This window comes from Nanorana parkeri, unplaced genomic scaffold (genome assembly GCF_000935625.1).
Source record: "Nanorana parkeri isolate BGI_ZX_2015 unplaced genomic scaffold, ASM93562v1 scaffold119, whole genome shotgun sequence".
Taxonomy (NCBI): Eukaryota; Metazoa; Chordata; class Amphibia; order Anura; family Dicroglossidae; genus Nanorana; species Nanorana parkeri.
In genome coordinates this window covers 244,077-264,640 of record NW_017306387.1, presented here as the reverse complement: position 1 = coordinate 264,640, position 20,564 = coordinate 244,077, and the positions used below count along the sequence as shown (strand labels likewise).

Genomic DNA, 20,564 nt, shown 5'->3' with positions numbered 1-20,564 from the left:
GGGGGAGCGCGGGGGGGGTGGTTGTGCGTGGGGGGGGGGGGGGGGGGGGGGCGAGTGCATTGGCTATCAGCAGACACTGTCACTCTGTCCTGAATGACAGTATCTCTTTAAGTGAATCTGCCAGAAGGGTAATACGGACAATGCCAATGTTATTTTCAAAGGGGCATGCTTAGGGGCTATCACATTCTTCCCTCGCTATTTCAGGTAATCACTGACATGAGACATGCAGACATGCACTTATTAGGAGCCCCAACACTTCACTGGGTACATGCTCAATTCAGTTTTGTGAGTCATCCAGTAGTAAAGGGAGGATAAGGACGACCGCTTCAAGGATGCATCTTCAAAAACAAGTCTGCAATAGCAACTCTCTTTTTACAACCTTGGTTCTTTTGATATCATTTTTATGTAACGTACGCTTGTCAGGCTGAACTGAGCTTTCAGGAGTCCTGTAGGTTGTACCATGTGCATCTCTATCAAAACAGTTTCTTAAAGGCACTGTTCATAGGAAAAATATCGTCTTTTTGAGCTTGCATAATTAGAATGGACAGTCATAGCATGTGTACAATTATAATGTATGCAGAGAGGGGTGGAGTTGCCGCTGCCTGAACCGTAGAATTGCAGACTCTCGGTTACCTGATTCCTGTACAAGTTCCTGACAACAACAGCAGAAGAGCTTGTTGTATCCAAGCAATGACAGAATTGAAAAACAAAAACCATGAGCAGGTATGCAGTTTCCCATGCTCAATTGGCCTATCTGTAAGCGACGCTTTAAATCGCTAAAGACTTTTCCATGAATAATAAGCCCCTAGTGAACTTTGACAATATCTTCATGAATATTAATACTGGCAAATATTTGCACCTTATCTGTAGTCTGCATGTAACAATAGCCAAGTTTAAGACCTGGCTGGAAACAGGTTGATGTATATTGTTTTCCTCCACAGGTCTATGAAGAAAAACAGAAGCGTTTTGAGCAGGAGATGGAGGACCTACGTCAGAACTGTGCCCTCAAAATGAAGCAGGCTTCTCAGAAGGCGCAGAGGATGCAACAGGTTTTACAACTGCAAATATTTCAGCTGCAGCAGGAGAAAAAGAAATTACAGGAGGACTTTTCACAGCTTCTCCAGGAGAGGGAGCTCCTTGAGAAACGCTGTGCTTCATTTGAGAGGGAGCAAACGGAGCTTGGTCCACGGCTGGAGGAGACAAAGTGGGAGGTACATTAATAAGATGATCTATTCAAGAAATAGATGACGCTGCTTGAGTTTTACAGATTAAGGGCCCATTGACACCTAGGGTGCTTCAGTAAAGTGTGCAGTAACACTGGCTTTATCATATTGCACTGCATCGGGTTGTGTACAGCATTGCCCTTAATTTTGAATGGCACCCCAACACACATACACAACACACCTATGCTACAGCACCCTGCAGAGCACCAGAACGCAGGATTTGGGTTGAGGTACATTACAATGAAAAAAGGCAGGATCAGTTAGTTCCATTATTAAATCTGTATGTAATTCTGATTCATATGTAACAGAATACATTTTTGGATTATGAGCTCCAGTAAGAAAGGAACACATATGAATAGTCCATTATTTTCCTGTAAAAGTGCTATGGAATATACTGACTTGATATAAATAAATAATGTTTTTTCAACTAGCAAGACCAAACAATCCCTGGACTTAATATGTGGTATACAGAGCCCAACTGAAAACTGAAAATGGTTCTTTCTGGGGGTTTTTCCCCAAAACACTGGCTAACAAAAAGCTTGCACGGTGGGATGACCATTCTACCACATAGCTTAAACCTTGTGGTTACCATTGTCATCCATTAACTGGAAAAGGCAAATACTGGCAGGGTCAACAGTTATTTATAGATACGTATTAATTGAAGAATTAAAGGAGAACTATGGGGTTAAGGCTTTTCCCCATAGTTCTCCTTAGGGTAACGGGAGGACACAAACTAGTGTCCTCCCGTCACCCTAGGCTCAGTATACCGTGAGCTGTAGCTCGCGGTATACTGAGACGCCGCAGTATACCGTGAGCTGCTGCTCGCGGTATACTGAGACGCCGCAGCTGAAGCGTATCCCGACAATTATGTCTGGATCCGCCCAGCTACGTAACTGACAGCTGGCTCTGCCTATCTAGAGGCAGAGCCAGCTGTACCCGCCCCCTCCCCCGTCCGTTCCGCCAGTCAGCGCTGGCGGATCGTAGCTGGGGGAATCCAGCCCCTACCCTGTCACGGCAGAGAGCCAAGACAAGATCGAGAGGTGAGCGAATGCCGGTATGTGTTCGCTCACCTCCCGATCTACTAAGCCGACCTGAGACAGTCTCATTGTCACAGGTCGGCTAGAACTATGAGGTGAGTGAAAAGCACTCACCTCATAGTTCTCCTTTAAAAAAAAAGTTTGCAAAGGAATTTTGAAAATGATCAGTTTACAGCAAATATTTTTTTGGGGTTTAGAAACACTATAGGGAAACTGCTCATCTCTGGCAGCATTGTTGATCCCTTGTTTACATTTATTTGTAGTTTGACTAATGGACAGCAGAAAAAAAGCACTTTAGTAATTTTTGGTGTGATTTCTTTTTTTCCTCCTAGGTTTGTCAGAAATCTGGTGAAATATCTCTTCTTAAACAACAGCTGAAGGATGCCCAGGCTGAGCTGGCCCAGAAATCCAATGAAATATTACTGCTTCGTTCCCAGCTGAGAGAAGCTCGATCTGACCTCCAGGTCAGTGAGGAACAAGTGCAAGAGCTGCAGGACACAACGCATACAAAGACGCTGGAGCTAGAGGTGTGCGAGAACGAACTACAGCGCAAAAAGAACGAAGCTGAGCTGCTACGAGAAAAGGCCAGTAAGCTGGACCAAGAAGTAGCTAGCCTCAGGGAGGCTGCCATAGCTAACCTTCGACACGGGCTGGGCCATTGCCAGGAGAAGGAAGACCCATTCTTGGTTTATGAAAGCGACGAGGCCAAAGCACAGCGCCAAAACGCGGACAACCTGCAGGGCTTAAAACAGTACATGGAACGGCTCAGGGAGGCTTTGGTAAGCGAACGCAGGAGAAACCAAGAACAAACCGAAAGCTTTGAGGAAGAGAGGCGCATATGGCATGTGGAAAAAGAGAAGGTGATCCGATATCAAAAGCAGTTACAACACAACTACATTCAGATGTACCAACAGAACCGTGAGCTGGAGAGGGACATTAAACAGATGTCACTAGAACTTGAGGCAAGGGAGCTTGATGACTTTGATTTACACGGTGCAGAGATTCAGTTTGAGGAAATCACAGCCACAGAAATTTAACACCAATAACACACCGCAAATGCCTTTCCCTTGGACCTCTGGTTGGTGTTGCCAAAAAAAAAGCAAATTATCCTTGGAAGTTGTTGCAATTATTGCGTAAAATGAACTTGGTTTTATATTGACAGGAAAACAAACGTTTGCCAGAAATGGCATTGTGTTACTAGTTTTGTGAGGTAACTTCCAATATCAGTCTGAGAAGCCATACACACATGCACACCCTTGTACACACGCGTTTTGCTAGGCATGGCTAAAGGACCAAAGCAATGTCAATGAACAGTGCACACGGAAAACGGACCTTTCTGTGTTGTCATTTCCCTTCCGTTCTCAGGACAGCCATATTGTCTCCTTCACTTCATATCTCACAGCAGAAGAGGATTCTGAGTAATGACATAAAGCGTGCTTCCACCAGACAAAAAGCTCATTGTTTTTTGATTTTGAGTACACTGCAGACCTGTTCTATTGCTCTCTTATTTTGTTGCTATTAATGATAGCCTAGCCATATTTTGAATGTTATCCGTGACATGTAACTGCCACCATTATGTTTATGGCCACACATAATTAACGCAGAGCCTCCTTTTATGTGTAGTCTTGTATATAATGTAAAATAAGAGTTTTTGTTCCCCAAAGCAAAATAACTGGTTTTGTACAAATGATAACTAGCACCTTCTCTCTCTCTGTTTGACAAGCATAGTCGCTTTCAATCTCAGGTAGGCAACTTGCTAGAGCACAAGCATAACGGAAACGTCAAATAATACCATATGCAATAAATAAGACTGTTCATTCTCTTAGTTGTAAGCAAGGTGACAAGTTTATGACAAGCCTTTCTGACAACGAAGAGAATTAGAATGTTATCCAGACTTTTGGGGTCCTGCCTTTAATCACCTCATGCAATTGCAATAGCATTTTATGAATCCTGAATAAAATAATTCTGTAACACAAACGCTAGATACACTGTATGGACAAAATGTTTGTGGACAGCTGACCATCACACACATATAAGCCTATTGGACATGCCCTTCCAAAACCAAGGGCACATTAACAAGTAATTGCCCCATCTTCCACCTTTGCAGCTATAACAACCTCCACATGATTTTGTGCCTATTTAATCTAAAGAGCATTTGAAAGGTCAGATACTGATGTTCGATGAGAAGACCTGACTTGAAATTGGCATTTTAATTCATCCCAACAATGTTTAATAGGGTTGAGGTCTGGGCTCTGTGCAGGCCCCTAGAGTGCCTTCAAACCAAGTTTTTAAGGAGCTGGCTTTGTTCACAGGGGCACAGCCATACTGAAACAGAAAAGGGTCTTCCCCAAGCTGTTCCCACAAGGTTTGAAGTGCACAGCGGTCTAAAATGTATTTGTATGCTGTAGCTTTAACAGTACCCCACACTGGAAACATCTGAACTAGATAATTTGGAGGGACATCCACATGCCATATAGTGTTGATGTGTCGGCAGGTGTGCAGAAAATGTTTGGCCATACAGTATATTTGAACTTTTTATTTACAAATTCTTTAACTGATATAAATTGGTGAAATTACATTTTGAAAGTGAGATTGGTGTTTAAATACACAGTTAAAATACATGAATAGAATCTGGCAAAGGAACGTACATGTACAGCCTCTCTGACCCTACTTTATAACTTTGCTGCACAACTCAAAAGCAGGTACTGTTATTGGTGTAGGGGGACTGGTGTGGGAACCCTGATTCATTGTGGCAATGCTGTTGCACCCATTCTCAGACATGAGCACATGTGTGCTTTCCATGCTTCATCTTGGGTAAAAAATCAACGGTATTTGCACATTGACAGTTGTCCTGTCTATTGGAGGTATACTACACACTACTACAGTGCTTCCCAGATCTTATCATCAAGAACCACCAACAGGTTATGTTTCTAGACTTGCTGGAGTTTTAAAGCTTTGTTGAAAACAGAGTAAGGGCTCATTCATACTAGCCAGCACACTAAAACCCTCAGCTTCAGCATGTGGGCTAGAGTGGTGTGACCGGTCTGGTGAGTGTGCGGTGTGATGCATCACACTGTTTACTTTATTGTACACTCCATTCAGGTCCCCACACTGCAGCAAGGTGTACTGTGCTGTGGTACCGTAACCTGCTGTGACACCATGCGCTGCTAAAGAATGCGACATCTTTGTAACAGTGCACCACACGGCTTATCTGTGAACCTCACTGTGAACAATTGGTTTCTACGTGCCCTAGTGATGACCGACATTGTTCAGTTGCTGAAAAACTGCAGTCACTGCAAACAGTGTGAACAAGCCCTTAAAGAAGCACAATTATTATTTCACCTGTGATTGTATCAGGGAACAAGGAAAACATGCAGTTCTTTGTATGTGGACATGGGTGGACAGTAGACCTTAACGTGTAACGTAAAATCCGCAATTGATATTTTAGTTTGTTTGGCATCATGTGTCACTGTAAATGGTTTTCTTAAAGGAGAACTATGAGGTGAGTACTTTTCACCCCCCTCATCGTTCTAGCCGACCTGTGACAATGAGACTGTCACAGGTCAGCTCAGTAGATCGAGAAGTGAGCGAACACATACCGGCGTTTGCTCACCTCTCGATCCTGTCACAGCTCTCTGCCGTGACAGGGGAGGGGCTGGATTACCCCTCCCCAATCTGCCAGTGCTGACTGGCGGATCGGATGGGGGAGTGGGCGGGTACAGCAGGCTCTGCCTCTAGATAGGCAGAGCCAGCTGTCACTCAAGCAGCTGGGCGGATCCAGACATAATTGTCGGGATCCGCTTCAGCTGCGGCGTCTCAGTAGCTCGCAGTATACTGAGGTTAGGGTGACGGGAGGACGCCAGTTTGTGTCCTCCCGTTACCCTAAGGAGAACTATGGGGAAAAGCCTTAACCCCATAGTTCTCCTTTAAGTAAATCATATTTTTAATCTATTGCAAGGTTTCTTACTTAATAGTAACATCACTTCCTGTTGTGAACTGACAACCAAACCACTGCCTTGCTACAGCATTGTCAACCTTCTGTTTAAGCTCTTCCAGTTGGCCATTGGGTTGTCTATCTGATGGGCAATCAAATAGCCAACTGTAAAAGTGCACATGACATGCTGACAACGCTTCTGCTGATTGCAAGGTAGTGGTTTATCAATGTCAGCCTGCAACAAGAAGTGCCATTATAATAGAATCTCGAGGTAAAAAACATTGCAATAGATTTACAAAAAATGTTGCTGTTGTGTCCATATTAAAGATTACTACTACTTCTTCTAATCTGGTAACGATGCCACTGGGGAAAAGAGTATGGAAAATATGTCTAACAGGGCCACAAATGGCAATAAACATGATAGGGTTCTAACCATTCCTTGCTTCATAAAAAGCTTTAAGATTCTCTATTGACTTCAGAGGGCAGACACCCTCCTTTGGGTGATCACAGGACACTATTAACTTGAATCAGCTGAACTTACAAGTACTTACTATGGAAAGGAGACGAGTGGAAGAGGGAATGACACCCAGGAGGAGAGGTTTAGTCTATTGTACAAAGCAGTGCATGGTGCAATTTTTTATGTATACAATGGGGTGACCTATAATAGCAGTCAGATTTCAGCTTGCTAAAGTCACATCAGATGTTCTGCAATTTGCTACACATTGTGCATACTTCCTGCATATTGCTACGATTGTAGCATAGGGTTTGACATATTAAATATGCCTGAATAAATCCAAAGATCATATTTTTCTGTGGCTTTCATTGTGTATTTTTCTGTGAATTTAATACGTCCTGCAGCTACTGCTAAGGTGTAATTTCACTATTAGATTAATGCAGACAACACAAAATGCTGTTGCAATCACATGCCATGGGTTACCAACTGGGTAGTGGGCATTGTCTTCGAAAAGGTAGAATTATCTTGTAAAGCCAATAAGTGTTACTTACCCCCATGCACTATAGGTTATTTGTTAGTGAATCTAATAAAACCTGGTCCACCCCAGGACTGTATCAAATATTGCCTGGAATGTTTCTTCTGTGTACTTTTATTTTCTTTTATATTTTCAGACCAGTTTAACTTGATTTTAGTTAATAATGAACCCTCGACTATTAGCCTCATACAAGTGTTTTTCTGCTCCTTGTACTACATAGTACATTATATTGGTACTGGACAATTTCTGGGACCCTTGTAGTTCTTTACCTTAAACAGAGTGTGGTTTTTCTTGTAGAGCGATGGTGTATAGCAGTTTTCCTCCCACAGCTGTATGCACTTTGCTGCAGAGATACAGTACCCAGGCCAGTTATGGGTTAGGGCCCTAAATGCAGCACAATCCTATCATGTCATTTGTAAATCATGGTTTATACAATACTTTATTACCTAACTTAGCCACGATATTAAAAATAGAATTGATGATAATGGTTTGTAAAAAAAAAAAAAAAAGGATTTTCCATAACCAGAGAACCATGGAACCATAAAACCTAGGGATGACAGGGGTGTGCCAGGAACAATCCGGCTGGGGAGGAAAGACTAGGTGCTGCTGGAAACGAATTGGGTGCCATCTAACTTGCTGCAGCTTCTGATGCACCATATGCGAAGCCCGCTGTAAGTAGGCAATCGTACTACAGAAGAGAAGAGGAGCCTGTACAACTGTGGAAGACACAAGGTAAGACTGGAGTCCAACTTTAAGTGGATCCCATTGTTGGGCATGCAATAATTCTACGTGTAATTGAGGTGAAACCTCACTTTATAGTTCCTGTGTGACGAACATAGAGGGAACCAATACAGGAAAGGCCACTTCTTGCACAGTAAGGAGTACAGCAGGTGCACAGCCCAAATCACATCGTAACTCTCCAGCTGATGTTACTCTGATGCCATTTACATGAATGGGATTCAACCCTTTAGGCCCCATTCACACCTGACCATTTTGTAGCGCATCCTACGCTCGACGAACGCGCTACAAAACGGTCAAAAAAATAAATAGCATTGTAGTCAATGCCCTCGTTCCCACCTAGGCGTATTTCCGCCCGTCCCTAACGCCCTACAAAACGGCCCATGCCTGAAAAGGTCCCGGGACTACTTTGGGCCGTTTTGTAGGGCGTTTTCCATTGGGATACAGCGAAGTAGCCTTTGGAATCGCGCGAAGGTCGCACAACTTTTTTACCGCGAATCGCGGAAAAAAAAACGCGTGACGGTCGCGCGACAGATGTGCATATTACAATACGCCTAGGTGTGAATGGGGCCTTAGTTTGCACAGATCATACAGATAGATGCTTGCTTAGTATCCTTTTTGTTTTTGTAGAAAAAAACATTCCGTTTTGTTCTTGGGTTTAGATACCCCTAAACTAAGCCCATGTTCTGTATATTCACTCTGTCCTGTGCTGGGAGCTTGTGCTGTACCTCTTGTGTTGTGTCCTTACATCTCAGTGCTGGAAGAAGATGATTTTGAAAAAAAGAAAATGAACCTACTTTTTTTGTTGACTGAGACCACGCATTTTGCTTAATATCTCCACAGGAACATTTACTGTAGGTTTGTATTTCTTTACCGCTGTGTACTCTTCCAGCTTCTTGTAAGACACAGATGTGCTGGATGAAGCTACTGTGGTTGCATTGAAGATTCAATGACGTAACACCCCCCTATCAGTGATTTATTTTTTCTGCAGTGTCTGTATCACATCAAAGCCTTGATTATCCCCTAGGGATTCTTTAGTTACTGGGGTAAGCTTTTTCACATTATGGAATTATTGATCTGAAGTTGCGCACACACGCTGGCAGGGAATGAATATGATGAGGTAATTGCAGTGAGGTTACCTGTCAAGAATCTTTGATAAACATTGCAGGGAAGTGTCAGGCTTGCAGATTTCAGTATTACTATTACAGAGGGGTTGGAAAAATAATTGCATTTACACATCAACAATCAAATGATATAGTGGGGGGTATTAAGTAAGGTACTGACAAAATCAGTTGTTCCATCTCTTTTATTAATGCATTTGCAGTAGTTTTGTGTTTGTCTGCGACCTGTGTACAGCTGCAAAAAACATCTGTTCTAGGTTTATTATATTAAAACCTTTATAATCTTGAAGCAGACATGCTGTCATGTACCTGGTATGAGGAGCCTGAGATAATGAAGGTGGCCTAATTCACAATTCTCATCTGAGGACCCCTGGAGACTGAGACGGGCTGCAAGGACAGAAGTGCCTAGGTGCAGGAACTGGTGACAGGAACTCAAGAGCGATGGTATTAGAGGTGCAGAAGCACCCTTGACTATCAAGGGTGCACAGATCTCTATATACAGGCAGAGTCGGGTCGTGGGCCACGACTGGTAAAGGATAAGCAGTCATGAACCAAATCGTAAGCAGAATTAGAGTTTGTAAAATTAAGACATCAGCAATATGCAGAGGCAGAGAGAGAAAGATTTGGTAAGCATAATGTTGATCAGAAGTTCATGCCAACGTCGCTAACAAGAATAGTCCGCAATCATGGGCAGAGAAAATAAATGTAAGGGCATATCAGATAAAAGCTGGGTTGGTAACTCAGGCGTATGTTCAGGACTCATTTTATATAGCCTCCTTGGTGCCAAAGCCAGTGACAGAAGTGCAGGAACACCTACACAGATGCCGTGAGGCACCCATGCATATGCACATGCACATAGACTCACTGCTGGCTAAGTATCCATGCACAGAACCATATGCATTCACAAGCCCATGTGCCCTGTGTTACTGGATGAATCGTTTTCCTGATGTGAACTGCCTGATACATACCTGTAAGAAATGGTCCAGGTCATGTTTAATAGGTGCGGTTCTACTTTAATTATTAATCAGTCTATTAATCAAACTGCAATCTCACAGTCATTCTTACAGGCAGATTTTAAAGGTAATGTTCAGTTTTTTTGTATCTTTTTTGCCGGAGATATCTAATTGATGTAAATAATCTTATAGCTGTGCGTTCATCTTTTAAAAACCTTGTTTTAGTTTCTATATATAGTTTTCAATTATAGTTGAACATGAGGGCAGCCATGCTTGCCTATTACATATAAAGTCCAGGGCAGCACGACAGTTGGACCTTTCTGCTCATTCTGACAAGGCAAGACTGAGTCGGCTCACCCTGTGAAAACAATGCTCTCGCTGTGGGGTTTATCACAGTACGTGTTAAGCAGTGAGACTCTATATTTCCATTAACTATTGATGTGAAAGTCACATCGAAAGTTATTGCAAAGACCAGTAACTGTGCTAATCAGAATTTCTATTTTTAAAGTGATAATGCAGCCTTATCTCACAGAGAGTACTTATTTTTCTTTATTTACTCATATTCTATCTTTCTCAGGCTTGTAAGGCTTGCCTGAACGTAGTGCTGATTAAGGTTAATCAGATCAGGTTAATTTAGGATCACATGAAAGAAATCTCAATGATGATTCACAGTCTCGCCTTCATGGGGTCCTTATAACTTGAGACTGAGCTGACGTTTCTGTTCTGACAGGGAAAGGAAATAAGTGAATAAGAGAACATGCAACTAGAAAAATATGAAATATATTGCTGGTGCCACAGAATTATGAGGGCTTGTTGCGATCATGTGTCATCATGTTTTTTGCTGCAAATTCTAGTGGAGGCAAAGTGCAGGGACATAAAAATCAATGTTTTCAGCAGTCTGTTCCCCAATTGCATTGTATTGAAGAAAGTCCCGAATGCTGCATATTGGATGTGCTGACATTCTGTTTAATATTAAAGACTTTTCACCTGGAAAAACACAACGCAACATGCATCAGCACATGGTAACACACATCAAAGCAGGGCAAGTTAACCCATGCATTAAAGTGGACCTTTAACCATAACTTTAAAATAACAACAAACACACCTTTAGACATGTTTAGTGACAATCTACAAACACATACTTCTAGATAATTGCCGACTTTGTATTCTTCGCATACCTTATTTCTCTTTTTTGCCCCTCGTCTTCGAAAAGTGGCCATGTTTACTAAGGCCGGATTACTAGCTTTCCTGGATTTCTGCCACATGTGACTAAACTTGTGATTAGGACATATGACCATGCACATCATCTCAGGGGAGGAAAATGCCTTTCCCTGAAATCACGTGAGATTACAGATGAGATTTCCCAGCAATGCTCTGCTGATTACAAAGCAATCCCAGTGTGCATTGCTTTGGCAAACTGAAGTCATTTTCCCCTTTCAAAGCAGGAAGTGAATGCTCTGCAAGTATTTCAAAATCACAGGATTTTACACCTGACATGTCTATGTTTTTATTAATCATCATACATAGAGGGAAGCATTGGTAGAATTTCATTTTTGAGTGTAAAGGTCCGCTTTAAGACAGGAGTAAGCCATAATTAGTGCATAAACATTTTCATGAACTATATATTTAATTGTAATCAGATTGCGAGCCCTTCATCATATGTCTGTGGTCAACTGCTAATGAATACATTACTGTGCGATGATTAATAAACCACAATCATTAATTATGAGCAAACCATGATTTACCGGCGCCACATTGGGGGTTGGTCTGGATTGAATCTTGGTCTATCCTCACTTTCCTCCAGCTAATCTGCTCAGAAAGACCCTCATGTCATTATTACTGGAAAGCAAACCAAAAAGTACTACAGTTTTCATAGCAAAATAAACAAGCAGAGCAGGCCAGCTGATTGCTGAATCAAGTTGCATCGCTGTCCCAGCATGAGCCCACCCCAGGACAACGGACTAATGATCTGCTCTAACCAGAGTGCATTATTCCTGCTTACCAGCTGCAAGATTAAATTGAGAGATGAACACAACTTCTCCATCATGCCAAATTGTCTGCTAATGTTTACAGTCGCTCACATAAACCATGTGTTCTAGCACATTAAAGGCCTTGATTGTATATGGCATGTGTCCTTTCATCTTGTTTTGTGAAGGCTTTTATCTGGTTTTGGTCAATTAAATATTCTTTAGTCATCTCACACACACAGATATTGGCAATCTTTAGAAGTGTGATGGACCTGGCTGCAGTTCATGCATCAAATGCCAAAACTTATGTTCACAAAAACAACATGGTAATGTGGGGGGTATATGCTGTATATGCATACATTTACATATATTTCCAAAAGGTGGCCTGTGATTCTGGTGGTTGTGTCCCATAACTGTGGCCATTTTGTGACCTGGATGGGGTTGTGTCTGGGTTAGTACTTGGGTTTTATTTGTGATTTTTATCTGGCATTAAACCAGTGAAATTCAAATGTGAATATAAAGCAGGACAGAGCTTTAGCACAGACCAATGCTGTGGTTAACAGATGTGTACACCTAGAATGCAAAAGTCGGTATACATCCGGCACCAGACTCCAAAGGGTGTTCAGATATGGATGCACCAAACCGCTGTACCCAGGGCAGAAAGTCTTTTATTTCCATTGTGCTAGGTTATTTTGAATGGAAAGAAGTGATGGAAGACACAGCAATCAGCCTGTGGCTTTAACATCTAATGAGTGACATGACATCTTGACTTTATAGGGTTGCCACCCGTCCAGTTTGAACACAGACAGTCCAGTTTTGGAATCTTGTGTCCATGTGTCCAGCTACAGGACATCAGGACACAAGACACTCAGTGCCGACACCAGCACTTTACATTTTCTAAAAGATGCAGCTGCCGAGGTCCCCGGCAAGGGCAATCTCGGACAGCCGCATCTGCCTGAAACCGGATCTTCTTCTGAGCTGTGGGCAGCCTGTGCTGAGCCTGATGACGGGGATCCTACGTGGCCCCGAAAGTACTTGCATTTTGAATGACCGTTGTCATTAAAAGTTTTTGGTTCTACTTTTGGAGTGCTGGTGACATCTTTTGGGATTATTACTTGGTTACACGGTGCCTCCGTGGTCGCTACAAGCACCCGATTACAGACATCATCTCCTAGGAGATCCGGTAAGGAGTGCAGTAAGACACACTTTTTTTGCATGTCTACTCAGATGAAGACGAAAAGACGGTTTCAGGCAGATGCGGCTGCTTAGATTGCCCTTGCCGGGGACCTTGGCACCTGCATCTGTCATTGCTTTCTCCTCATCCTCCGGCTCCCTGACACCATGCTGCACGCCTGCGGACCTCTGGTGAGACACCATGGCCCAGACAGCCCACCTGAGAGTCGCATTTTCCACCTGTGAGGCACAAAACCCACCTTCCTCAGGGGTGCCTCCAAAATTTTCACACAGCATCATGCCATTCCATGGTGGAGGCTGGCCAGCCGCCAGCCCCATACTAAATAATGACTCGAGGGAGGGCTGAATCCATTTAGAAAAGGATCAACGTTTACCTCTGTTCAGGCCTGCTCTGCCTCCTACCCTCTGCTATGCTGCCATTTTTTACATTTACATTTCTTTGCAAAACCCCAGTCTAAAATGTATACATTTAAAGGGTGCCATGACTGAAAAAAGTTTGAGAAACGCTGGGCTAGAGGACTTGAGGGGGGCATTAGAATTATCCTGTGATAACCATTTTCCTGTTTTGTTTCCTTCTTCTGGCTTCCTCTGGACATTTGTGACTTACTTCAGCAAGAAAACTATAGTGGGAAAGGGGTGCGGCAGAAGTTACAGGATGTTAAATGAGCGCTGTTCCTCCAGTGCTCATTGGATTGACAGACGAGAGGGGGCGGGCACATTTGGCTTATGCCCTAGAGAGGCAAAGCCAGCTGTCAATCAGGCAGCGGAATGGATCCTGACAACATTGTCGGGATCTTTCCAGGCTGCAGCGCTGCTGTGCACGGTGAACAAATAGCAGTCAATAGCTCACTAGATGCTGACCTTAGGTCACAGGAGTACATTAGTAAATATACCTCTTCTGACCCAAAAGAGGATTAAAGCCAAAGAAAGGTTAAAAGGAGTTAGAAGACTCGCTCTCCTTTCTCTTGTTTGCCGTTTCGTACTGATAAAAGGTAGTTCTGCATATAAAGTAAAACCCATGCTGCTGCCATTTCGCTTATTCTAGTGTTTTTGCTAAAAATAATTTAGGTGTGTCTCGTGCATCATTAGGTCTAAATACAGCCCTGGCTGGTGTCTTTGATGGTAACGTTTCACACAGTTTGTAGTTTCCTCTTTCAGTTGTGCACTATACATAGTGTGTACTGGTCCCAATTGGCCTAAAGCTAAAATTGTATATACTTCCCGGCATAATCCCTATAAATATACAGCTTCATAAAAAGTGACCAAACTATTGATTGCTTACATGCATCCTTGCGTCTGTATTTAAATATTAGCTGCTGTGTAAAACCACAATCATGTCCTGTTACTCTATAATTTGACCCTGGAACCATTGAGTAAGTGTATTTTCCAGAAGCAGTTGTCTCATGTGACTGGGGCTCCTCAGTAAAGACTCATCCAAGCTGCTAAGTCTCTGGGCGGAATTTAATCTAAACTCTGGGATGTATGCTTATTCAAATGTATGTGTGTGCTCTGGAAAGTCCCTGTATTCAATTTACTGCATGTTAGTTAATGCAAAGGAAATATGCTTAGAAAGTCCTGCACACAGTGATAGGGGCTGAATAAGTAAACCCATTAATGCGAATTATGTAAATTTTTACAGACACCAATGAACTATTTATGGCTTTTAATAGAGCTGGTGGTGCAGTAATATAAACGTTCTCACTCTGCTTATTTTTCAGAGAGACGCAGAGTCTGCATTCTGGGCTGAGATATGACCGCTGTATAAACGATCAAACAATGCCCAATGAAAGCATGCTTCCTCTCTCGTTTCTGTAGAACTTCAGTTTCTGGGTTTACATTGGGCTATGTATTGTGTGAGCTTGTTTTTATATATATATATTATAATTTATTTATTTTTTAAGGGGTTATGCATCAGAGTTCATCACCAAGTTGGGTTACACTCTGGCTATTTATATCTCCGGAAATTCTGATGGTGTTAGCGTTGGACTTGAGTTTCCTTTTGAAGCAAAATCCTGTGGCTATGACAAGGACACCTCTATTTCACTTCTGGAGAAGTGAGATCCACAGCATACAGAACAGAGCCAGGAGCTCCAGAAGGAAGTTCTCACCTGTAGTCCTTAAAGTGAAACTGGAGCCACTTTTAAAAAGGGAAGTTAGAACGTGTCAGATTATAATTGCTGTCTGTGTACCTGTTGGCAAAAAACGTTAGAATGTCTTATCAGGACACTTTCCTCTTTTTTTTATTTTTTTATTAGAAATTGTATTGTCGTATTCTGCAAATTATAAAATAAATTCAATGTTACTGAGCTATGCAGGCCCCCTTCATCAAGGCCTATGTGGCGCTATACATGGCTTAATGAAGGAGCCCTTCTCGGTTCTGAAATCAAAAATTCTTTGTGGTTTGCAGCATACTACAATAACATTTTCATGTTAAAGAAAACTTTTCTGTCAACATATTCTACCAATAATCTCTGCAGTGTTACTTGTTCAGTGCTACAGCATCGTCCAAAGAAAGGTTGAGTCCGGTATTGTTTGATGGAGGTATATTAAATGTTTCCTCTTTGCCCATTGGCAGTGGTGAAACAGACAAAGGTCTTACCGCCTTCTCACTCTTTAAAAAAAACAAAACAATCTTTTAAATGGGGTTTCACTTAAAAAGAGTACAAATATTTCAATTATAAAGTATCTGTTTGATGTACCTTGTAATCAGTGGCGTAACTATAGCTATATACTATGGGGCCTGGCGGTGGAAGGGGGCCCCATGAGATTGTTGAAGCGCATTAAATATAGAACATGTGACACAGTACTGTATCGTTACGGGTTGGAGTTGTTGCAGTAGCCGTCAACTCTGATCCCCTGTAAAGCCTACAGTGAAGAGACGACTTCCGATGCACAAGAGGAGTCTTTGGGATCTAGGCATTGTTACTCGGGGGGGGATCACATTTTTGCTATGGGGCCCCGTGATCTGTAGTTACGGCCCTGCTTGTAATTCATGTGTTCATTACTCACTCCTCCTGTGTAGACGTGGTATGATCCTCCTTCTTGGCATTTGTAAGATGCTGATGATTTGTGCAGGCTAACCCAATGTGAACATGTCAAGAACTTTGTTTTTTTATAGGCTGACCTTCAAACCCACGAAGAATAGCTAAAAATTATGTTTGTGAAAAGATGGCATCAGAGTTTGCAGAACATTCTGACCAAATGGTACGCGGGGGAATCGGATGTCCTTATAGCTCCACTTTAGGGCATACAAGAAGAAAGTAGGTTAAAGAACCACCAAAATTTCACCCAGAATTAAAATGTAAGTTTTTGATGGATTTAACCTTTGGGGTTAAAAGTCAACAGATTCTCTTTCAAAGTAATTTTCCAGAATAGAATAAAACAATAAGATAGCACATGATGCACAAACAGTATAGCATACTTCATACTCTTCCACATTAGCATAGTCAAGTAGTAAGAGGGGAATCACTAGAAACCATGGGGCACCACCAGAATCTAGACATGGAATCTAGCACAACTGTCCGCCACTCCTGGAATGGCTACATAGAGTAGTTTTGCCAGTTTTCCTAATGATCATCGATCTCTACAGTGTCCAGAGGTGTCAGTTTTTATTAGCAGCATTCTAAATGCTGAATTCACCTGGGACGCTGCACTGATGCCATTGCACAGATCACAGATGTCTAAATATGTCTGTGTTTTTTGTGCTATATTTGTCCTCTCATAGAACGTGAGGATTTGCTATTCTGGAAGGAAAAAATGCAGATGTTCCTCGTGCCAAACAGCAAGTTATATTTATACAAAATATTCCTGACATGGTCATTTATTTGTGGAAAGGAAGAAGCCTAAAATCTAATAGAGCAGTAGAGTTAGATATGTTGCCCTCCATCTGCCAAAAGGTTTCAAGTGCCAGCGTGGTACATGTGCGAATGTGTTTTCCATATATTCTTTATGTTGGTCAGAAATAAAAAAAATTATTATATATTCGTATAAAGCCAGTGGCTGGTGCAATAACTGAACAATCTGATTGGATGCAGGCATTGTTTAGGTATTTTGACAGCCAGCGGGGCCAACTAGCAAGATACTGAAGCTTGGTACAGTGAGAGATTTCTCCATCCACACAGTTTAGCGTAGATGGAGGAATCTGTTGCATTTTTTCCATCTGACCATAGAAAATCTGCAGATAATCTAAAGGTGTATGGCCAACTTTAGTTTCTGACTCAAGCCAACACTGGGGGATGGCCAACTGTGATGGAGGCAGAAGCAGCAGAAGAGCGCTGGTAAGGTAAATATCAGGGGTGGGGGCTTTACAAAGACGGTGTAAAGCTGGCCATACACCTAAAGATTTGCTGAAGATTTTCTGCGTCAGATGGAAAAAGTACAACAGATTCTTCCATCTACGCTAAACTGTGTGGATGGAGGAATCTGCCACTGGGCCAAGCGTCAGTATCTTGCACGTTGGCCCCGCTGGCTCAAAATACTTGAACAATGCCTACATCCAATCAGATTGTTCAGGTATTTTCACAGCCAGCGGGGCCGACTAGCAAGATACTGAAGCTTGGCCCAGCGAGAGATTCCTCTATCCACGCAGTTTAGTGTAGATGGAGGAATCTGTTGCACTTTTTCCATCTGACTATCGAAAATCTGCAGATATTCTATAGGTGTATGGCCAGCTTAACTTTTCCTTAATTGGGCAAAGTGACCGTGTCCCTTTACGTCTGCATTAGTAAATCAAAATGAATATGTACTAAAAATAAAAATGCATAATGATTTAAGATAAACTATTTTGTTACTTTCAACAATATCTCATTTTGGGTTATTATGCATTTTTATGACTGCTTTCATTTTTTCTTGTATATTCACAATCATATTTACAGCAGCGGTTCTCAACCTGCGGGTCGCGACCCAAAAGTGGGTCGCAACTCACTGTTGAGGGGGTCGCAGCATCCACTTCTGCTGCGCTAGGTGAGAGGCTCCTCAGCTTCCTCCTAGCGCAGCAGTGTCAGTGTCAATCAGCGGGAGGACAGCAGAGGCTGTGAATATAAAAGTGCCGCTATACACACTCCCTGGCCGCTGCTGTGACATCTAGTGGCTGGGGAGTGTGTACAGCAGGGCTTTTCTATTCACAGCCGATGCTGTCCTCCTGCTTCCCATACAGTGCGGGCTCTGCAGGAGGCGGGCGTCTAAGCAGTGCTGGGGCTGAGAAGGCTGCATGGAGACAGAGCAGGCAAGCAGGTAGCAGGGGCTGGGGAGGGCTTGTATTCTTGTGAGTGTGCTTCTATTTTTAGTCCCAAGTCCAGCGCCTTACTAATTCTGGAGTCCAGCGCTCCATTGGGGGCCACCACAACTTGGCAAATGTTACCAAGGGGTCCCGGCCTTCAGTATCTTTGCCTGAATCAGTTAAGTTAGTATCCTTGCTGAAAGACTGCTTTGAGAAAATCAATTACCATAAAACACATTCTGCAATTTCTGATTGAGATGAAGTCACGTGATTATATTTTAGTGCAATAAAAACTTTATTGTTGCAGTCTAAAAAAGAATGTTACATTATATACATGGGTAACAAAAATAAAAGCATGGTGTGCTCTATTTACATGTGATCATGCGTAGCTTGGTACGGTCTGCCAGTAAGCACAAGGAAGACGGAAAGAAATTAATTAGGCACTTGCAGTAATAACATACAGCACTGATTTCAGGAGTGGACTGAATAATTGGTAAGTCACCATTCTTATGTTCATGGAAGCTGAGTGCAAGTGACAGAGCAGTATGAAAAGTTCAATGTTATCGTTTCTCGCTTCTCTTTGGGATTTTAACAACAAGTTCCATTGGCTCTTTTTGTTTGTTACTGTAGGACTGACGAATGAGGTTCACTGCTCGTTGGTGTGTGACGCTCTGCAGCGTTTCCCCGTCAACAGAGACAAGTTCATAGCCAGCCTATATATATAAAAAAATATATATTAAAAAAAACCAAGTGTTAGTCCTTTCATTTATAAATTGATTACTAGATTTGGCAGTTTACATGAAGCCACCAGGAGAACCATATCATTAAAGTGACCCCTTAAAATGGTGGTAAGTGTCCAGGTATATATATACAAGTGGCAGAAAGATGATAGTAGTGTCAATAGTTACTTGCCCAACCGCTGGCCAAGTGCCGCTGTCTCTTCCAGTGCCATACCTAATCAGTCTGTTTGGTGGCACATTAATCTGCAACCTGTACAGGTTGATCCAGCAGCCAACAGTAGCTGTAAAATTCTAGTGTGGATGTGCGTATTTAACAGTTTGTAATTGGGTTATTAATGTTAAAATATATTGTGCCCTCAGCATCATGGCAACAGATAAAATTTTTCACAGAAGTCTTTCAACTGCAAATGTCTGTGCTGGCACCATACAGACACTGTTGCCTTATGAACTGATGTGAGCAGACCTTTTCTGCATAGTGTCCTACCACAAGGCACCAATGTAAGGGGCTGTTTAAAACTGTCTGGTATAATTAGTTACTTACATGACCACTAGACCCATGCCACTGACCACTAGACCCATGCCACTCTGTAACTAAGCTTTCACTGCCAGCCAACTGCCGAACTATACATTCATCGTCCACTACCGATGGCGACTGCTTAGTTCCAGTGTAAACATTGCTGCCAGGGCCTGCGGCTTGGGACACGCTGTACTAAGACAAAGGAAGATCAGTGCTGATGGCATAATATAGGAAGCACTGTTGTGCTCTGTTTGCATTGATGGGTGCAATGTCATTCACATTTTATTAATTTATTAGGGTCAAGACATATATAATACCTGGAGTTCACTGCTGAAAAAGGCTGCACCTCCGGGAAAGATCTTTTCAATTTTCACCATTGGTTGTATTTTGGATTCAATTCCTCCAGATATGCTGATGCCTGAAATAAATTGGAACATGTGAAAAAATAACTTCCTAGGTGGACGAACATATTATCACTGCCTTGCAGAACAACTTATTACATTTGTGCAACTGATGGTGTGCACTAACCCACGTCAACCAATTGCAATTCAGCTCCTTGCATCTTAGAGTGGGCAGATGGCATTCAATTCCCGACCGGTTGCTATACATTTCTTTGCACCACTCATATTTGTACTGTTGCTAAATGAAAATAAATGTTTATGATAGAAATACTGACATTATAAGTTTTTTTCTGTTACAGTAACTTTTGTTGAACAGCTTGGACTGCATATAAATGTAGAAAAAAACATAACCCAGGGCATGTGAAATAAAAAAATAGGCAATACTCTAGCTAAAATCATTTTTAGTTTTGGATGGCGTGAAAAATGGTCGGAACGTCTTTATGTAGTCTCTGTATCCTCAAAAAGAAGATTTCTCTTGCGCTCCTGTCTGTCACTTGGACAGTGAGGGAAGTCACCCTCATGGAGACTTAGA

At 42.3% G+C, this 20,564-nt stretch overlaps 2 protein-coding genes across 3 annotated transcripts in view; one reads left to right on the top strand and one right to left on the bottom strand.

The window, feature by feature from the left end:
* LZTS2 (leucine zipper tumor suppressor 2) overlaps positions 1-4,065 on the top strand; it is a 131,155-nt gene extending 127,090 nt beyond the window's left edge. For both annotated transcript variants that reach the window (XM_018553429.1, XM_018553428.1), the window contains 2 exons: positions 942-1,211; positions 2,593-4,065. In XM_018553429.1, the coding sequence (XP_018408931.1) occupies positions 942-1,211; positions 2,593-3,297 (975 nt within the window). In that variant the 3' untranslated portion in view covers positions 3,298-4,065. The remainder of the gene's footprint in view (positions 1-941; positions 1,212-2,592) is intronic.
* A 14,816-nt stretch (positions 4,066-18,881) lies between these two features.
* Positions 18,882-20,564, bottom strand: part of PDZD7 (PDZ domain containing 7) — a 40,300-nt gene continuing 38,617 nt past the window's right edge. The window contains exons 14-15 of the mRNA XM_018553414.1: positions 19,949-20,049; positions 18,882-19,087 (exon numbers count right to left, since the gene is read on the bottom strand). Of these exons, the coding sequence (XP_018408916.1) occupies positions 18,935-19,087; positions 19,949-20,049 (254 nt within the window). The 3' untranslated portion in view covers positions 18,882-18,934. The remainder of the gene's footprint in view (positions 19,088-19,948; positions 20,050-20,564) is intronic.